General features: G+C 47.9%; 1 protein-coding gene across 7 annotated transcripts in view; it reads right to left on the bottom strand.

The window, feature by feature from the left end:
* NOL4L (nucleolar protein 4 like) overlaps nucleotides 1-19,832 on the bottom strand; it is a 125,566-nt gene that overhangs the window by 46,562 nt on the left and 59,172 nt on the right. For all 7 annotated transcript variants that reach the window (XR_008289148.1, XM_027069835.2, XM_053200094.1 and 4 more), the window contains one exon: nucleotides 16,427-16,536. Coding sequence is in view for 6 of the 7 variants with exons in the window: in XM_027069835.2 (XP_026925636.1) it covers nucleotides 16,427-16,536 (110 nt within the window). In the remaining variant the exon portion in view is untranslated. The remainder of the gene's footprint in view (nucleotides 1-16,426; nucleotides 16,537-19,832) is intronic.

Here is a 19,832-nt window from a genome sequence, read left to right as displayed (position 1 = left end):
CTTTTCTCAACTAGAGAGGGTAGAAAAACAAAATTCTTCCTTTCAAAGCCTCCCTTGCAGCTGGAGGTAGCCACGTGACACTGGCCGATGTGATGTCAACAAAAGTCTATTGGCGATTTTCTGGGAAAGCTTTTGCTTTGCTGGACTAAGCTTACACCACCCCTTCCCATCTTCCTCTCACCTTGAATGTGGACAAGATGGTTGGAGCAACAGCAGCCAACTTGCAAGCATGAGGAAAAGGTCAGCAACATCAGAGGCATCAACAACATTGTAGACATTAACCCCAACAATGGCTCCTCCGCTCGTCTTGTTTCAGCAGTAAAAAAAAAAGCTTCAAGTTTGGCTGTACAGTCAGCTGACTTTTTGCTCTTATAGTCAGGAGCATGCATCTCTGAATGATTCATAGGATTCCTGTTTGTGGTTGGACTGGACAGCAAGGACCCCACTCCTATGTGGCTTTTTCTCTAGAATGTAGACTCCTTAAAAAGACTGAGGAAGGCGGCTATGTCCAGGCACCTGCTGTGCACGCGTGGTGCCTGGGAGAAGACAAGCTCTTATTTCCCTTCCCTATGAACTCTGCAGGAGGGGACGGTGCCAAGACTATTGCATGGCTGTGCCTGGGCACTTCCTGAGCCACAGCACTGCACCAGTTAAAACATATCTTCTGTTTCTATGCTATTTTTTTCTTGCGGCACTTAAGAGACATTCCAAAGATCCAAGCCTTAAAACACCATGGGGCTAGCATGGGCTCAGTTACTCATTTCCACCGAGGAGGAAACTACAGGAGAGAGAGGAGTCCTGGCCTGAAGCCAGGCTGCTTGTGGTTATGCTGGGCTGAGCCCTTCTGCCTGTCTTTAGCACCTCAGCCCAAAGCTTTCTAGGCCCTGTTATTGGGGTCCTATGGAAAGGTGGAGGGGGTGCCGCCTGGGCATAGGAGAGGAAGGTGGGCAGAGCTATGGGCCCCTCTGCCAGCTTTGCCGGCAACATGCCCGCCTGTTGCTGCCCCTTGATATGCTGGACTTCCTCCCCAAAAGAACTTCCTTGAAGGAAGGGGTTCCTCTGTCAAAAGGCAAACTTTGGAAACCACTAAAGCCTGGCCTAAATCTGCTGTTTCAGTAACAGGGAAACTGCAGCACAGAGAAGTGAAAGTCAGATAGCTGGTCAGGGGCAGGGCCACACCTATAACCCGAGTCCCTGGACACCCTCTTGGGTGCTCGTCTCTGCTCGTCACCACCCCCAGTAAAGCCACCAGTCTCCTCTGGTGGCGGAAAATGCAGCCTAAGGTTTCACACTGAACACGACAAACTTCATATCCAGCTGGCGGGCCCAGAGGGGGCTCTCCTCTGCAGACCGCTCAAGCTTGTTCAAGCGTGTCTCCACCTCACTCCCTCTGTCCTAGCCCCCTTGCTGTTCCACCCCAGGGCCTTTGCACTTGTGTCTGCTCCACCTGGCAAGCCTTTTCTCCTTCACTGCCCCACGTCTGGCTACTTCTTACCATTCAGGTCTGACTACTTCATATCCATCTGGGCTTGGATTGCCACCTGTTCAGAGAGGGCTTCTCACCCAGAGGTGCAGTCTATCAACTCTCCCTATTTTAATTCTCTGCCCCAAACTTCTCACTTTTGTGTATTTTTTCTTATTGATTTGTTTATCATCCCTACAGCCTGGGAGTTCCCTGAGAACAGGATCCTTATCTGTCTCTTTCGCTGCTGTATCTTCTTTGCTCAGAACATAGTAGGACATAGTGTCCAGAACATAGTAGGAACTTCAGTGACTTTTGAATGAAGGAAGGAAGAAAAAATGTTAAAGCTGTACAAACACAGGGTCACTGGGAGGGCACGGGTCTGGTGGGCTGTGAGCAGAAGCCGCGGGCCTGTGTCTCTTCCGTCTGAGTGGAGGTGGGGGGACGACCGGCTGCCAGGGGTCCGTGCCTGGTCACCCTGAGTGACACAAAGCAGCCGGCACAAATTCACAGTGCAGCACTGTGCCATCCCACCCTCAAAAAAGAAAAAAAGAAAAGGCTGCTAATGAGGTAAACACAATCATAACCAGGAAAATCTTGGCCATGCCTCTTTGCGTTCACCCAAAGCCATTATCTCTAATTGATCTCCAGACATCAGCTGCTGAAGCGTCTGAACTCCTCCCGCATCCCCCAGGTCTGGTTACAGAGCCCTGGCTCACCCACCCACAGGCCCACCCAGTGGGGTCACATCTCCCCCAGCAGCTCTTTGCTGGGGTGCCGGGACCCATCTGCCCCCCATGTGGGAAGGAGCAATCAGGGCGGTAAGAGTCGGGGGGGGGGGGTCAAGAACCTATGGAAAACCACGACCTACACATGCTCAGCTGCCAGGGGCCCAGAGACCTATATTTCAGGGCCTTCAGTGGGAGGCTAGACAAAGCCACCAGGGGACTTGCCCCCCCCACCAAATGTGACAGAAAACAGGGAGGGCTGGAGAAAGCATGCTGCCCCAAATAACCTACTTGCTCTAGATGGAAGATACCTTGAAAACTGAGGTTAGGAGTTCAGTTGTGAAAAACAGCAACAACAATGACCCAATGGGACTTGGTCACAAGACAGGGCCCCTCTGGGCCTCAGTCAGGCTGGGCCCAGAGAAGGGGTGGGGGGTGTCACAAGGTCAGCTGTCGGTTCAGTGACCATCTGGATGTTTTGAGTTGCTCCTTCCTGGCCCAGCCCAGCCCAGGAGAGACACCTCCTTTCCTGCTGGATCTCTCTTGTCCTTAAAGACAGAGCAGGAGTCAGCTCCCCCGGGTGCCTCCCAGGGGCGGTCTACAGTCAGAGTCTGAGGAGACAGAGCTGCTTCCCATTCAGGAGGCCCAGGTAGCGGCTCCTGACCTTGCTCCCAGCTTTTCCCTTGACACAGATAAAGCATCCCCGGGCTAGCCTAGCATGCAGGATTCTGCTCGTGGTACCAGGCGGCTCTCCTGCCTGTGTCAGTAAATTATGGGCACTGTGTACATTTTTTTCCTGGATAATGAAGTTGAAAGGCCAGGTCGGCATCTTCACATGTCGGGGGTGGATGTCAGCAGCCTGGAAGGGGACTGAGCCTTTAAAAACTGATGGGGACGTAGGGCGCCTGGGTGGCTCAGTCAGTGGAGCATCTGACTCTTGGTTTCAGCTCAGGTCATGATTTCACAGTTTGTGGGTTCAAGCCCTGTGTGGGGTTGTCATGCTGGTATTCTCTTTCTCTCTCTCCCCATCTCTCTCCGCCCCTCCCCCCACTCACTGTCTTTCTTTCAAAAAAAATACAATAAATTAAAAAAATAAAAACTGATGGGGACAATGAGCTGTTTAGGTTTCAGGTATCTACTGACTCCATCAGGCAACTGGCTTTTGAGACAGGATGTTGGTTGTTTTCTGCTTTTTTCCCCCACACAACTTCAGGGAAGCAGGAAGACAGAAGAGACACAGATCTCTCTGAACCCCAGGCTGTCCTAGCAAAATAGCCATAATGCTCATTTTCTTTGAGCACCTGGAAACTGCAGCAAGTTTCTAGAAAGTACCTGAGTATCCTCAATAGTATGTATTAATCTCTAAAACAATGCCCTATAACAAAGATGTTTAGGGGTACCTGGCTGGCTCAGTCAGTACAGTATGCAACTCTTGATCTGGGGGTTGTGAGTTCACATCAGGCATAGAGCCTACTTAAAATAAAATAAAATAAAATAAAATAAAATAAAATAAAATAACGTTTGGGAGTGGGCTCTTCACTCCCTTATTTGTCCTCTCAAAGAGAGGTTGCCAAGAAAACCATCCCTCTCAAATTTAGAAATGCCCTTTTTTGCTTGACACCATCCTTAGGAGGATGGGAATGCTGGGCTGTCCATGTTTATAGCCCCCAGATAACGCTGGGGTCATGATGCTCCTGGCTCATAGTCCACCCCTGTTTTTTGGTGAACAGAAAGGCCTGCAGTAAAAGTGTCTTGACTTAATATTTACTTGGTTAGATCAATAGTGCCTTGGGCATCTGGGTGACTCAGTCGGTTACGTGTCCGACTTCATCTCAGGTCATGATTTCATGGCTTCTGAGTTCGAGCCCCGCATCGGGCTCTGTGCTGACAGCTCAGAGCCTGGAGCCTGCTTTGGAGTCTGTGTTTTCCTCTCTCTCTGCCCCTCCTCCGCTCATGCTCTATCTCTCAAAAATGAATAAATGTTAAAAAAAAAAAAAACAAAACACCAAAACCCAGTGCCTCTGTTATCTTTCCCCCACCAAGAATGGGATACAAAAATTTTCAGGCATTAAACATTTTTTTTTCAAATAGCTTTCTTTTCAAGCCAAGATAACTTGGAAAAGATGGAAAACAAGGAAGGGAACCATTCCTACCAGATATTAAATAGACAAAGAGTCCAATGGGCTGAATAGAAGTAGATTCTGTTTCAGATGGAAATTTAGTAAATTATAAAGGTGGCATCTCAAATCAATGGGGAGAAAATAGACTCTTTAATAAGTGATGCTTCCACAGAAGGGTAAAACAGGATCTGTGTCTCAGAATATACCCGGATAAGCTCCAAATGGATCAAAGATTAATTGAAAAATAAAAACGTGCTTATTTTTTGCTCCTTCTCCTTAGATGGTCTAAAAGGAAGGAAACTCCAGTAGCAATAAGCACACCTAGCACCCAGATCATGGTTTTTAATACAATTCTTCAATAAAAAGAACCAGAGCTCCTTTGAGATACAGCCGATCTAGGATTGGGGCAGGAAATATACAAGATGGGCCTGGAGCATCTCATAGTGCCAGAAAGTAAATGAAACCCTACGAAGAACAAACCCCAAGACCCCTCCATCAGGGTTTGTCAGAAGAGCACAGGAGCCAACTGAAGGAGCTCCCAGTGACTAAAGTTGGAACAGTTTCAGCATCAAGATAAATAAAGTAGTATTGGATTATAACCCAAAGTATAAAATAAATAGCCATATAAATTACTGAACGATTAAATAAATTTATAGATGAGGTAGAAGGGACAAATGTCCCATGTCAAAGAATTCCAAATGATATATGTAGATACCTCGCCCTCAAGTAAGGAAATTATAACCCCCACTCCTTAGGTATGGGCTGTACATAGTGACTTCCTTCCTGGAGAGGGGGGAAAAGTGCAGCTTTACAGTTTTGAAACCTGACAAACATTATCTCAGCCAGGTGTGACCAAGGCCAACAGCAATGGTCATGAATCATGTTGACAGTATGTACCCCTGCTATAATGTGGTAAAAATCACACTCTATGTCTGTGGTCTTCCTCTTAATAGCCCATAACCTCAGCTTTATATTGAGAAAAATATCAGACAAACTCCAGAATTCTACACAATACCTGACCAGTAGGTCAAAACTGTCAAGGTCATCAAAAACAAGTAAAAGCTGAGGAACTGTCATAGCCAAGAAGAGCTTCAGGAGACACGACAACTAAATGTAAAGTGGTATCCCCAATAGGATTATGGAACTGAAAAAAGGAAATTAGGTAAAAACTAAGGAAATCTAAATAAACTATGGACTTTAGTTAACAATAATGTGTCAGTATTGGTTCATTAGTTGTAACAAATGTATTGTAACCACGTAAGATGTTAATAGTATGGGAAACTGGGTGTGCGTGTGTGTGGGGGGGAGTGTAATGTGGGAATTCTATACCATCTTCTCCATTTTTCTGTAAACCTAAAACTTTTCTAAAAAGCAGTCTATTAAAAAAATGAAAACATGAAAGTACTGAAGGAGAACATGGAAGTGGAGTTACTTAGCTTTTTAAAGAGTCAAATGCAGAAGCCATTAAAGAAAAAAAGATAAATTTGAGCACATAAAGACAAAAATAAAAATGACAAAACACACACATCGTAAGCAAGATCAAAAGATAGAAGGTGAAGGTTGGAAAAAAGAGGCAATGGCTAACTCTGGGGAATCAAAAGAAAGAAAATGTAATCACAGTATGCTCATAGGCTTAGCTATGAATAATCTATGCACAGTCATAATAATATAGATAATGAAGTGATTTATCCAAATAGAGAGGTATGGAGAATATTGAGGGATGCAGGAAGGGGAGATAATATATGTATTTATGAAAGGGTATAATAGTATAAATATCTATCTTATACAGCAAGAAATTGAACAACATCAATCCAAACAGCTCAAATTAAAAAACCAAGAACTAGCAGCATGAGCATATGTTATTTAGAAATAAAAGGTAAAACCAGAAGAGAGAGCTAAAAGATAACTAAGAAAAGAGGCTGTCTCTGAAAAGAAGAAATTAAAGTGGGAAGGCCAGGGCAGGGTCTGCTGTTTTTCTATCTGATTTTTAAAATATATATTCTTTTGATAAAAATAAAAATGAATACAAATAAACAAAAACAAAAAAAGATAAAGGGCCACCTGAGATGCTGTTTCTGAAACTGAACCACCCTGGAATTATGGGGGAGGGTCTAAGGGGCACAGGGCAGAATCTGAGGGCAACTACCCCACCTGCACATCATCTCACAGCAGAAATGCTCTAAGGATCATTCTTTGACTGGAAAAATCCAAACAGCAGCCTTGGTCAAGGTCAATATTTCAGTTGCTTTTTGTTTTTCTTGCCGCAGCACAAACCTTCCACAGTGCCAGGGATTTACTGAGACAGGAAAAAGTTTGGGCTATAGTTTCTCAGATCTTGAAAATGGAGCCAGGGCCATTTCAGGTCCTTTTTGGACTCTCATGGAGTCAAGCTGCACCCCTTCAGTTCAACCACATAACAAGTCATAGGTGGGCTGATCCCAGAGGCTTGTTAAGGGTGTCTGAGAGGCAGGAAGCAAGAGATGAAGCAAGAGAAGGAAGCCAGGAAGGCCAGGACTTGGGAGGAAAGGAGGAGGCTGGGAACTGAGAAAGCAGTCCAGTATGCCTTGGTGGATGAGCCCAGTCGGGAGAGGAGGAGAAGGACTAAAATCCAGGTAGCCAAGGAGCAGATCCACATTCTTACAAGTTCTTCAGGGTCCACGCCACATTCTGTTACATGCACATTTCCAGAGAGCAAACAGAGATGCTCAAAGTTTGAAGATACTGGTCTAGAGAAGTGGCTACAGCAAGACAGTACCACAAATGACAAAAGGTGAAGAGAATGATGATGGGGACACAGAAGAAGGATGCTGCCTCTCATGGTGAAGCCTAAAGGCACTACTTATGTTCCACAGGACCAACCACCTCCTCAACCTCCCCCAAGGGCAGACTTCCAAGGTCAAGAGGCTCTGAAATCTTACTGGGAAACTGCCTTTGATCAACATGAAATATCTCACTTTGCCCTATTTAATGCTTTTTTTTGCCTTAAACATTTGCTTGTTTGACAGGAGCAACACTGCCTTCTCTTTCTCTTGATTTCATCTTAGTTTTTGTGTCATTAAAAAAATGTCTTTTGTTTGCCATTAAAAAAAACAAACAAACCTTATCTGAGCCTCTTTTTTTTTTTTTTTTTTAATTCTCTGCAGTGGAATTTAACCCGTTTACATTTACTGTGATTTACTGGCGTTTGGTCTTGTTCTTACTAGCTTATTTATGTTTTCTACTTATTATATCTCTTTTTAGTTGTTTCTTCTTTTATTCCCTCATTTAGTTACTCTTGCTGCATTGGTCAAGTTTTCTTTATTTCTTTTATTTTCTCTAGGGATTGAAAAGTTCTAAATTCTACTTCTGTTCCATGGAGATTACTGTTTAATTTTAAAGAAATACTTCAGAACCTCTGCTTTCTTAAGAGACCACCAAAGGTTACATACACTGAGCCACAGCAGGGGACATGGAAATGATTTTTTTTCCTGTTATTTTCCCCCTGAGTTCACATCTTGCCTGGGCTGCAAGACAGCCTGAGGAGGGGGAAGGAAGAGATTATTTGATCATTATTGTTATTTTTTAAAAGTAATCTCTACACCCAATGTGGGGCTTGAACTCATGACTGCAAGATCGAGAGTTGCATGCTTTTTGGACCGAGCCAGCCAGGTGCCCCAGAGATCATTATTGTTACCAAGCTCTTAAATCTGGATCAGAGTCAGTGCTCATGGGTTCTCCACAGGTAAGAGCCCTATGAGTCAGGCACTGTTTAAGTTAAGCAACAGGCTCTCACTTCTTCTTTGGGTCCCCCCATTTCTTGGGGTCCTTCTGAGGTTGAGAGTGTTCATGAGAAAAGAAAGCCACAAAGAGGGTTAAGGACTCAGGGAGAGAGGGAACAGAGCCCTGATTTAATTCTTCCTTGTCCTGCAACCTGGTCCAATAGATTAAAAAGTGAATGTGGTTAGCCAAAAAGTGGACACAGCCCAAACGTTCATCAGTGGGTGAAGGGATACATAAAATATGGTTTGGTAAGTAATGGAATATTAGTCAGCCATAAAAAGGAATGAAGCTCTGACACATGCAACAACATGAGTGGACCTTGGACACACATTACACTAAGTGAAGTCAGCCAGACACAGAAGGACAAATATTAATTATGTGATTCCACTTATATGAGGTCCCTAGGTGGTTATATTTATAGAGACAAAAAGTAAAACCTAGGTGGTTACCAGGGGCTGGAGGAGGGGAGAACGGGGAGTTATTGCTTAACGGTTATAGGCCTTCTGTTCAGGGTGATGAAAAACTTTTGGAGATAGTGGTGCTGTTCACATAACATTGTGAATGTACTTAATGCCACTGAACTGTGCATTTAAAAATGGTTAAAGTGGGGGTACCTGGGTGACTGAGTTGGTTAAGCGTCTGACTCTTGATTTCGGCTCAGGTAATGATCTCGTGGTTCCCGAGTTCAGGCCTCTCATCGGGCCCTGTGCTGGCAGTGAGGAGCCTGCTTGGGATTCTCTCTCTCCTCTCTCACTGCCCCTTCCTCCCCACACTCTCTCTCTCTCTCTCTCTCAAAACAAATAAATAAGCTTAAAAAAATGGTTAGGGCTGCCTGGGTGGGTCAGTCGGTTGAGCATCTGACCCTTGATTTCAGCCCAGGTCATGATCTTATGGTTTGTGAGTTCAAACCTGGCATCGGGCTCTGTGCTGACAGTGCAGAACCTGCTTGGGATTCTCTCTCTTCCCTCTCTCTCTGTCCCTACCCCAGTCCCACACACACATACTCTCTCTCTCTCTCTTAAAATAAATAAATTTAAAAAAATTTAAAAACAATGGTTAAAATGGCAGAGCGCCTGCCTGGCTCAGTCCAAAGAGCATGCAACTCTTGATATTGGCCGAGGTTGTGAGTTAGAGCCCCACACTGGGTGCAGGGATTAATAAAAAAATAAATAAACTTTAAAAAATGGTCAAAATGGCAGACTTTAAATTACAAATATTTTATCACAATTAAAAAACAAAGTGAATGTGGAGAACTTTTTGGAGTGGGCTTGTTTTCTCCTGCACTTAGGGAGGTTGGGACCTGAGAAAGTTCCACACTTGGATTGTGCTCACTTCCTGCCCCCATCCGTGCCTCGCTCCCCAGTGCTGGCTGAGGAAAGGGCTCTCCTGTGGCCTCACTGCCAAGAAAGACCCATGCTCTGAGCCTCCTCCTCCTCATCTGTCTCCTTTCTCCTACTTTCCCCAAACTGGCTGTGGCCTTCACCAGCTCAGCGTCTCCTAGAGCTGTCGACTCTCAGCTTCCCTCACCTGGGCCCTCTTTGCCAGGTGGGCTACAATGAGAGGCCCGAATCTCATTTTAAAATAAGCGAATGTCCCCTGAACCACCTGGCAGATTCCTGGCCCCTTCTGGCCTCTGTTTTCTGTCTGGGTCACAGTTCCATGGCTGTTGTCCCGTCTGTTAAGAAGAGTTCCTTGAGAACAACTACACTTCTTATTCAACTTTACGGCCCTGGTCTCTTGCACAAGGTCATCCACTGTGTCTATTAAACACAAGGTGCATTAACAGCAGGAGAGGTCACTCCATAGTTCTAACGTGCCAGGCACTGTGCTAAGCACTGATCTTGCCTCGCATCATTTACCTCTTGGAATAACTCTATGAGCTAGGTGTATTATTACTACTCTCGAGTAATAAAGCACAGAGAGTGAAGCAATTTTCCCAAAGTCACATAGCTGGTAGGTGGTGGAATTGGTGCCGTCAACCTGCCTCTAGGGTGTTTGCATAGGTGGGGGACTGGCGTCCTGGCTAAGAACAGTGCTGCTCCAACAGGCCGGCTGCAAGGAGCATGAGGGCCCAAGCTCTGGAGACTCAGGGGGCTGTGGACTTTCCAGGCCCCACATGTTTGCTGGGGCCTTCAGGGTCCTCCCACACCCTCTGGGACCCAAGGAAAACTGTGGGCCGGGAGAAAGGCCGTAGAAAGGGAGGCAGAGGTTAACGGAGACAAGTAAGAGCTTCCATCACTGGGGCTTAAGCAATGGAGCAGCACCACTACACAGGCTGCTGGGAGAATGATTAAAACCATTAGTAGGACATTAGAACAGCTCCAGGAACTGGAGAAGGTCTGACAGCCTTCCCACTCCGGACAGAGCAAGAACAGAAACCACCACCACCACCACCAACAAATAGTCCAGGGGTCTCAGCCTCCACTTCTATAAAATGGAAGTATGTGTCAGAAGAAAGAATACAATCTGTCTCCCTCCTTCCAGATCGGGACATGATTTCTACAATAGGGTCTTGGGTCAAACACTGGGATCTAAGAAAAGATCAGGATAACATCACTCGTAATGTGCATATCAAATTATACACGTACCCCCGCAGATAACTTGAGCATACACGAGGTAGGGGTAACCTTCCTCCCAAACCCAGCCCCCTGCCAAATTCCTCTTGTGATAGTTCCTTAAGCATCATGTATTTATTTTTTTTTTCAAAAAAAATTTGTTTAATGTTTATTTATTTTTGAGACAGAGAGAGACAGAGCATGAATGGGGGAGGGTCAGAGAGAGGGAGACACAGAATCTGAAACAGGCTCCAGGCTCTGAGCTGTCAGCACAGAACCCGACGCGGGGCTCGAACTCACGGAGTGTGAGATCATGACCTGAGCCGAAGTCGGCCGCCCAACCGACTGAGCCACCCAGGCGCCCCAAGCATCATGTATTTAAAGCAGATCCCAGTTCCCAGGCCAAACAAAAGACCCTTGACGTGCTCTGCCAGAATCTCTGCCAAGGACATTTTCCCCCCTCCAACCCCGTGGGCGACACACCTGCTTCAGATTCTAATGAGCACATCCTCATCCAGTAAGTGTGGAGAGAAGCAGGGCTTGGGGCTCTGGCAGGTGCACAGGTTCAGGGATGGAAGAGATCTGAGTTTCATTCATGTCAGTGGTTGTGTGACCTCGAGCAAGTGCAGAACCTTTCTGAGCCTGAGCTATGGAATCTGCAAAATAAGAATAATGGGACCCTGCAGGGCTGTGAGGGCAAAGGGTAAAGTGTGAAGTGCTGGACACAGAACAAGTGCCTAAATTAATAACCCAGTGCCTACAATGGCATCCACCTGGCTCACTTCCTTGTCCCTCCTCTAAAACCCCAGGGTGTTGATTTGGGTTTTCCTTATCTCTATCACTGAACTCTGAGAGCCAGCAGGGCATAGACTCGCCTCTGTTCACCACTGTTCCCTTAGCGCCTACAACCATGTCTGGCTACAGTGTGCAATGGATAGAAGGATGGGTGGATGGGTGGGTGGGTGGGTGGATGGATGGGTGAGTGGATGGATGAGTGGGTGAATGGGTGGATGGGTGGATGGGTGGAAGGATGAGTGAATGGATGGGCGGATGGATGAGTGGATGGATGGGTGAAGGAGCGAAGGAATGGCAGGAAAATTATATAACCAGTTTATTTGGTAGGTGGGAAATATCTTGGCCAAGAGGGTAAAGAGACTCTGATAACATGGAAAATCAGCATCAGAAAGTAAAGCACCCACCCACCCTGCTCCTGGGTGGCTCAGTTGGTCGAGTGTCTGACTTCAGCTCAGGTCATGATCTTGCGATTTGTGGGTTCAAGCCCCCACCATCAGCTCTGTGCTGACAACTCAGAGCCTGGAGCCTGCTTCAGATTCTGTGTCTCCCTCGCTCTCTGCCCCTCCCCCACTTGCACTCTGTTTCTCTCTCTCTCTCAAAAATAGAGAAACATTAAAAAAAATTTTTTTTTGAAAGAAGAAAGGCAAAGCACAGTGTTTGTGCGGGATAATCCCCTTTCTGTTCAACAGTCTGGAAGGTTGGACCCCAAAATACTCAGTGACTTGAGTGGTGGGATGGTGGCGATTTTTATCACCATGCTTTTGCTTTTGACTACTGAGGTCAGGTGCTACCTGTGTAATTAAAAGAAGTACGAGGACACCTGGGTGGCTTAGTCGGTTAAGCGTCTGACTTCTGCTTAGGGCATGATCTAACGGTTCGTGAGTTCGAGCCCCACGTTAGACTCTCTGCTGTCAGCACAGAGCCCACTTTGGATCCTCTGCCCTCTGCCCTTTGTCCCTCCCCTCTTTGTGCTCTCTCTCTCTCAAAAATAAATAAACGTTAAAAAACATTTCTTAAAAAAAAAAAAGAGGGGGGTGCCTGGGTGGCTCAGTCGGTTAAGCGTCCGACTTCAACTCAGGTCACGATCTCGCGGTGTGTGAGTTCGAGCCCCACGTCGGGCTCTGGGCTGATGGCTCGGAGCCTGGAGCCTGCTTCCGATTCTGTGTCTCCCTCCCTCTCTGCCCCTCCCCCGTTCATTCTCTGTCTCTCTCCGTCTCAAAAATAGATAAACGTTAAAAATAAATTAAAAAAAAAAAGGGGTATGAAACCAGTGGCCACATAAAGAGGAGACCCTAGCACTCCTCTTCGGTGCATCTTGCACACAGCCCTAAAGGGGGATGTGCCAGGCCAGCCGTTGTGGATGGCACTTGTCCTGTGAGTGTGGCACGTCTCCCTGAGACCTCATCTTATGACAGAATGCTACAGAGCATTCTCCGAGAGACAGTCCGCAACTTATGAAATCCTCCTACCCCGCCCCCTATAAGAAAATGTTTTCCTCATCAGTACAACAAAATGTGATTTCAGTTTTATGTCTTTATTAGACATTTTCCCCAAGCAAGGGGGAAAAAAGATTTTTATCAGACTATAGTCCCCTATTTTCAGCTCAATGTGGCCCCTGCGATGATAGCTCCCAGGCTCTGTGTCTTAGGATGGAGGTCCTGGAAGGCTGGTGTCTGATCCCCAAATGTCTTGCATGTTGAGGACACCATTAATATTTGCTGCATTGAATCAGACCTCAAGAAGAATCTTTTTCCTTTGTGTGAATATTGTTATTAGATTTTCATATTACCTAATATCCTCTGTGGAGAAGGGCCCATTTCCCGGCATATTAATTTGACACAATTGGACAAGTAACATGATTCTGTCCAGTTTGCAAGTAAATCCCACCACCTGTTCATTGTCTGCTAGAAGCAAAGCGAGGGCAACATGTTCTACCTGCCTTACTGTTTGTCTCCTGGATATCGAATGCTGGAAAAAATGAATTATTGGGATTTTTCTTACCCGGAGTTTCTAGATGGAGGGTTTTGTTTGGCATTAATAAATTATCACTTATCCAGCTCCTGTTACATTAGAATTAGGTTTATTTTCCGTAGGGCCTGCAGGAGTGACCTGCAAACACTTAGGCCCTCTGTCAGCATTTCGGGGCCAGAGGAGGCTTCAGGGAATGAAGCTGCTTTCAGAGCCTCGGCGGCAGCACACGAGACGTGACAGCGGCAGAGGCAGGCCCCTGGCTGCGTGTTCGCATGGCACGCCATTCACTGGCCCCGAGGGGAGCCCGACTCCTACTCCCCCCCCGGGGAACAAGCTACCAATTCCAATAAACGTATTTTTAGTTCCAACTCAAACCGAAGAATCAAAGACTTCTGGGTCCTTGGCCCTTCCTTGCTCCTACAGATAAATAATCTGATGAGCAATGCAATTTCTGGTTTCACCATGTGCCCAGCCATCGAACAGGGATGGGTGAGAGAGTGAGGCCTTGCGAGCTCACCACTATGCGGGGAGTGCTGGAGCCCAGCAGATGCCAGACCCTAGGCTCGAGGAGGGACGCTGCTTCTCCTGCCCGGTGTATGCAAGGAAGGTCGACACCTTTGATCTCCTGCAGCACAGGGGACAGGAGAAGAGCGGATACTGTCCCAGGGCCCCCACCTGGGAAACTAGGAATGGAGGCGAGGAAGGCAGAGTCGACTCTGAGACACTTGCCGTCAATTGCAGTCCCAGCTGGACTCTCAGAGCACCCTGGAGAGAAACACCTTCCCACAACCAGCCTTTCCTTTGTGAGTGGCCCAAACCTCACCAGGGTATTTTATCCATCTTGTTTCATGAACTTTGGTTCATTCACAGATACCCAAGTGCTTCTTTGCCCAACACTTGTGTCTTCCGCCTCTTTCTTCAGGAACAGAATACCTCACACTCCCTGCAGCGGCCACATCAGCCTCTCAGGTTCTCAGAGGCACTGTCCTCCCTCAAGCCACAGGGCCTCGGCACAAGCGGTTTCCTTAGCCTGGAGCTCTTCCCTTCGGACCTCCACCTCAGCTCAAGCACCCCTTTCTGAAGCAAAGCCCTGCCTCGGTCCACCCCTCATGCCCATCTAAGAGTACTCATGTACTGTGTGTCCTCCTGTGTGGCATTTGTCGTAGCTGCCCTGTGATAACCGATTCATCTTTCCCTCCAATTATTTATTGTTACCTCCTCTGAGCTGGGCCCTTGTGTGTGATTCTTTTTCATTAGTGTCTGTTTCCCCCAAATCATAAGAAGGGCTAGTACTGGTAGCTCCGAAGACTTGCGCATCCCTAGATGAGCTCACGGGGCAGGGCTCCATAAGTATTTGCTGAAGGATTAAATCCTTGCAAATGCACCTGGCCGATAGTTCTAATTCCCCACAGATAGCAAGAATTCGTATCACGAAGCAAAATAGCACAGCATCCAGTAATGGGGCTACCCTGACCACTACTGGTCCTGGTGGCGATCTGAATCTAGCATCGTTCTGTGGGAAAGAAAGAGGCATGAGGCTGTACCGCCAGCTGTCTGAGTGGCTCTGCACTTCATGGTGACGGATGGGAATGGTGAAAAGAAGGTGAGAGAATCCAGGTGCTTATGACTGTGTGGATGGTTACGGGAAAGGAAATTACTCTTCAACGTAGTCAGAGGTCTCGCACTGAACCTGCATGGTGGTGTTTGGATTCTGTAACTATTAACAAAAACACTGCCATATTATTGGCATTCCTGCACAGAAACAATTTTACCGTTGTGAGTTAGAAACCCCCACATCCTTTCCCCCACTGACATTATTTTTGAGTACGTGAAGCTTCTTAGGGATGTAACCATCATAGAGGAGACTATGTCAGGCGAGAAGATGCGGGAGGCACAGAGACACAAACAGCCCTAGCATCCAGAACAAGGCTTATTTTGTTCAACCTTTATGGGCCGGGCACGGTACAGGGCTGGGAGGACATCCCTCCTCCTTTGGGGAGGGCAGAATGGGTCATGCTCAAGCAGGCCAGCTCAAATCCTCCAGCGGGTGCCACAGCCCCAGATGCAACCTAAACATCCTGCTACATCACCTTGGAGCTGGCTGTGGAGCCATCACCCACTCTGCGTACACACACTCAGGTTGTCAAGGAGACCAGCAGTACTCGGGACAGCATGCACCCAGGGCCGGAAGTCAGACTCTCGGTGGGGGTGGGGAGGAAGAACCCATTCCCCTAGGGAGGCCTCAAAGGTCTAGTAGGTTCATACGTCACAACAGATGAGAAGATGTGAAGCTGTGTGAGAAATTATTACTCTGATTTTAGGCAGTTGTGGAGGCAGGGGGTGGCATTCACCTAGTCCTTCCTTGAAGGACAGTCATGCTACTTGCTTTGCAAAGGGCTAGAAGGTAGACTGTGTGGGGAAGCTGGCAAGAGTGGTTTTCTTTTCAGATCCAGTTTCCATGGTGCCTGACAACACTTGGCAATCCACAGCTGGGGAGTCTTGGACAGCCAGGGGGGCCCAGGGCCTTATCTCACCCGGGCCACCTTCCAAGGCCTCTGGCCTCTCTGGGCCCCCAGAGTGAGAGACCACAGGTGAGCAGCCAGGGCACCTCTCTCTCTCTCTCTTTCTCTCTCTCTTTCTCTCTCATGCCTCCCTGGGGAAAGGAGGTGAGTGACACAGCAGACAAAGGGCAAAAAGCAGAGAGAGAACAACCTAAGAGCCAAGGTCTACAGCTCATGCACACCCCCTCCTTCACCCCTGCCCTTGGGGAAAGTTCTGTGAAGCATGAGCTTCCTGAGTTTCACTGAAGACCTGGCAGGGCTGTCTGCCCAGCAGATCCCTAACTAAGAACACATTCTTTCCACCCCCACACCCCTCAGCCTGGACTGCAAGGACCAGATAACCACGTACGGTCCCCTTCGATTCCCGGTGTGTTTACACCTGCTGTGGTCCCCACATCCTGGAAAGGACCAACCGCACCCAGACAGGTTGGGACGCTTCCAGGCGGGACGAGGAGAGGAGAGACATGCACCTTACCTGTTCCTGGGAGTTCATCACTCGCAACTTCATCTGCTTCAGGTACGTGGAGGTAAGGGGCATGTTGTAATCGATAATCCCGGAGACCAGAGGAGAGGGAGGTTCGTTTTCTGGCAGGAAGAACAAAAGGAAGCCACTTTCAGTCTGGGCCAGGGGCCCCCAGGCAGGCACCACACCCTGTCACCCACACAGAGCCTAAGGAGGAGGAAGGAACATGCCAGAGCTCACAAGCTGGCGGCTCACCTACCACATCTGGCCTGTGGATGCGGACTGCGAGGCCCTGAAAATAGTGTTCAGTTAGGTGCCATTGTTTAGCAAGCGTTCACATGCTAAAAATCGGGACTATCTGGCTTCCTTGGAAGCTGGAAGGTCTGGTCACACAGGGCCCACGCTCCCACCTGGCCACCTACCAGGGCAGCCTTGCAGCAGCCACTTTAGCCAGCGTGTGAACTCTCCATTTTGCCACAGTCCCTACCGGTTCCTGTGCGCATTTTCACTTGATTATGACACTTGCTGGGCCCTCAAAGGCATTTTCGTTTCCAGCTCTGGTCTAAGCCAGCTTCCTGGTGCACACCTGCCACCACCACCTGACCCCATCTCCCACCCCGACAGCGTCCCCCAAAAGCACTGTCAGGTACCATATGGCTCACAGGTCTGGGCCAGGCCTCCACTACCCCCTCCCAAATTCTGGTTCTTCCTTAATCACACGGAGAGGAGCTCTGTTTCCCCCATTTATTGCTTTCTTGTCCTGAAGATCAAAGTCACGCATGTTCTTTTTGTAAAGCATTTGCAAAATGTGGAAAAATGTAAAGGCCAAAAAAAAACCCAAAAACCAAAAAAACCACCCAAAACCAATAATTGCACTGAGCAGCTTGACATATGCTTCTGTTTATTTTTTCTCTGTGACTTCTCTTCTTTATGCACTTGATATTAAAATGCATACAGAAAATTATAGTTTGCTTAAAAACATTTTTTCCCACTTAACATTGTCACGGTCATTTCCCACACCATCAAAAATCTTGTTTTGCTTTGCAGTGTTTTTATGGCTGTGTACTATTTTATCATAACTTGCTCAAGTCATTTGCTTATGATTGGCCATTCAGGTTGTTTCCTATTGGAGGCTATTATAAATAGTACTACAGGGAACATCTTTATTCATGAATATTGGTCTGTATTTCTAATTGTTTTCCAAAAAATGGAATTTGGGGGCCGAAGGGTAGGACTGTTCCAGAACTCTTAAAATCTCCAGCTAAGCTGCCTTCTGCAGAGGCTGCTGCAGTGGACAGTGCCCAGCCACTGTGTTCTGCGTCTGAGGCCCCACCGTGGGCGTCATAAGGGACAGACTAAAATGGCACAGTAATAAGTCAAGGAAGACGGGGAGCAGGACTGAAAGGGAGCCCCTTTTCCCATTCCAGCTTTCTCTGCAGATGCCCCCTGCTATGACCAGTCTCAAAACCCTGGAGTCACCTGCTGGGACCTTTCACACAAAGCGGGGCCTCCTTTGGTCATTTAGTCACTTGACCCAGCTTCACCCTCCGCCTGGGGCATAGTCTTGGTTACCTGTTCTCCGGCCTCCTCTTCCTGCCTCCAAGACTCCAGGCCTTTGGCCCAAAGTCCCCCCTGGTGCTCAGTTCTGTTCATGGGCTGGGATTTGAGCAGTGTGAGGAGAAGGAGGAGAAGCAGGAGCGACTTGTGGACTTGCCAAAGCTTGCCCTCCACCACTGCCACCACCACCATCGTGCCGGAGAGACGGGCTCAGGGTCAAGCGGGTGCTGGGGCCTCGGTGGAGGAATGCGGGAGCCAGGGCCCAGGCCAGGAAGGTCCCTTCGACCTTGGAGACGCTATGCTAAGTAAAAGAAGCCAGCCACACAAGGACAAATACGCTAGGATTCCACTTAGCTGGACTATCGAGAGCAGGCCTGGTCACTGAGACAGAGAGTTGAACACAGGTTATTGGAGACTGGGGGTTGAGAATGGGAGTTATTGCTTCATGGGCACGTGGTTTCTGTTTGGGGTGGTGAAAACGTTTTGGAAACACACAGTGGTGAGGGTGGCTGAGTGGTGTGAATATCATTAATGCCACTGAATGTACACTTAAAAATTATTAAAATGACAAGTTTTATGTTATATTTTACAATAAAGAAAAAAGCCCCTGCAAACAAGGGGGTGAAGCTACCCAAAGGGGACAAGGGAGTCCCTGCCTTGACAAGGACAGAAACAGAGAACGGGGTCCACGGAGACTGGGTCTGGGGCCGACGGATGTCATTTTGAGGTGCTATACTTCTGGTGATGGCACAGCTTGAATATCATCAAGGTTTATAAAAATGCACAACTATGGTTTGCTTTTTAAAGCTATGTTGTCGCACTCAGGGTTTTTGTGCTCCTTGAGGAAGGTCTTTGCTCTCTGAGGAAGAAGTGAATGTCACTAATAGAATATCTCAGAAAACTGGCTTAAAATGAGCTGCACTTTCTTTCCGTAGACACTTCCTCTTGGTTCCGTGGCAGAGGGTTCTGACACCGCTGCACGTTGGCGCCTTCGCACAGACGACTGGCACGGCGAGGAGACTGAAGTTGGTTTCAGCGTCTGTTAGTCCTCTTCTTGCTGCCCCACCCTCAACCCAGACTTGACCTCTTTAAGCCCAGGAGCACACTGGGACCTCCCTCCCCCACAAAGCGACGGGGTTGGAGGCCGTATGTGAGGCAGACATTTGAGCAACCACATTGAGAGGGTGTCACTCAAAAGAGCCATGGTTCCTGTTTTCTGATCCTGGGTCTCCAGACAGAGAACTCTGCCATTTCCGTTTCATTTCCTCAGAGACATGGTTGTCTGGTGAGAAGCTGTCAGACAACATGGTGCATGAGCAGGGCCACCCTCGTCCTGGAGATCACTGGTCAGAGCCGCAAATGAAGAATTCATGGAGTGTCATGGCAGCTCTCCGTGTTTGGCCATCCGGGGAGGCCAGGCACTGTGTTTTTTTCCCTGATGGTCACCCATGTCCTGCCTAAAATACCACGACTGCTTATGAGAAGGCGCCTCTAATAAAGCCGGGTACAACTTGGCTTAAGAAAGAAAACAGAAAACCAATGGCTAGGATGGTACTCTTGGGAGGAGGGGAAAGGGGTTTTCCTTGGCCTGTTCCATCCCCGGCAGGTCCACAGATCTGAAACCACTTCCAGTGCCCAGAGGTGAGCCAGGAGGGCTCAAGAAGAGGAGGTAGGATGCCCCGTCTGGGGGGAACCCGGATGCCTTGAGCATGCATGCACAAATCCATCAGAGATCCAAGTGCAGTGGAATGCTCGTGCCTGCGGCTCCAGAAGCGAGAGTGCTGGTGGGGAGGCGGGACCTTGGCGGGCAGTGGGGAGGCATTCCAGGTGAGAAAACATGCCAGGGAGCTGGCTGTGGGAC

Source organism: Acinonyx jubatus, chromosome A3 (genome assembly GCF_027475565.1).
Source record: "Acinonyx jubatus isolate Ajub_Pintada_27869175 chromosome A3, VMU_Ajub_asm_v1.0, whole genome shotgun sequence".
NCBI classification, from domain to species: domain Eukaryota; kingdom Metazoa; phylum Chordata; class Mammalia; order Carnivora; family Felidae; genus Acinonyx; species Acinonyx jubatus.
This window is presented reverse-complemented; position numbering and strand designations above follow the sequence as displayed.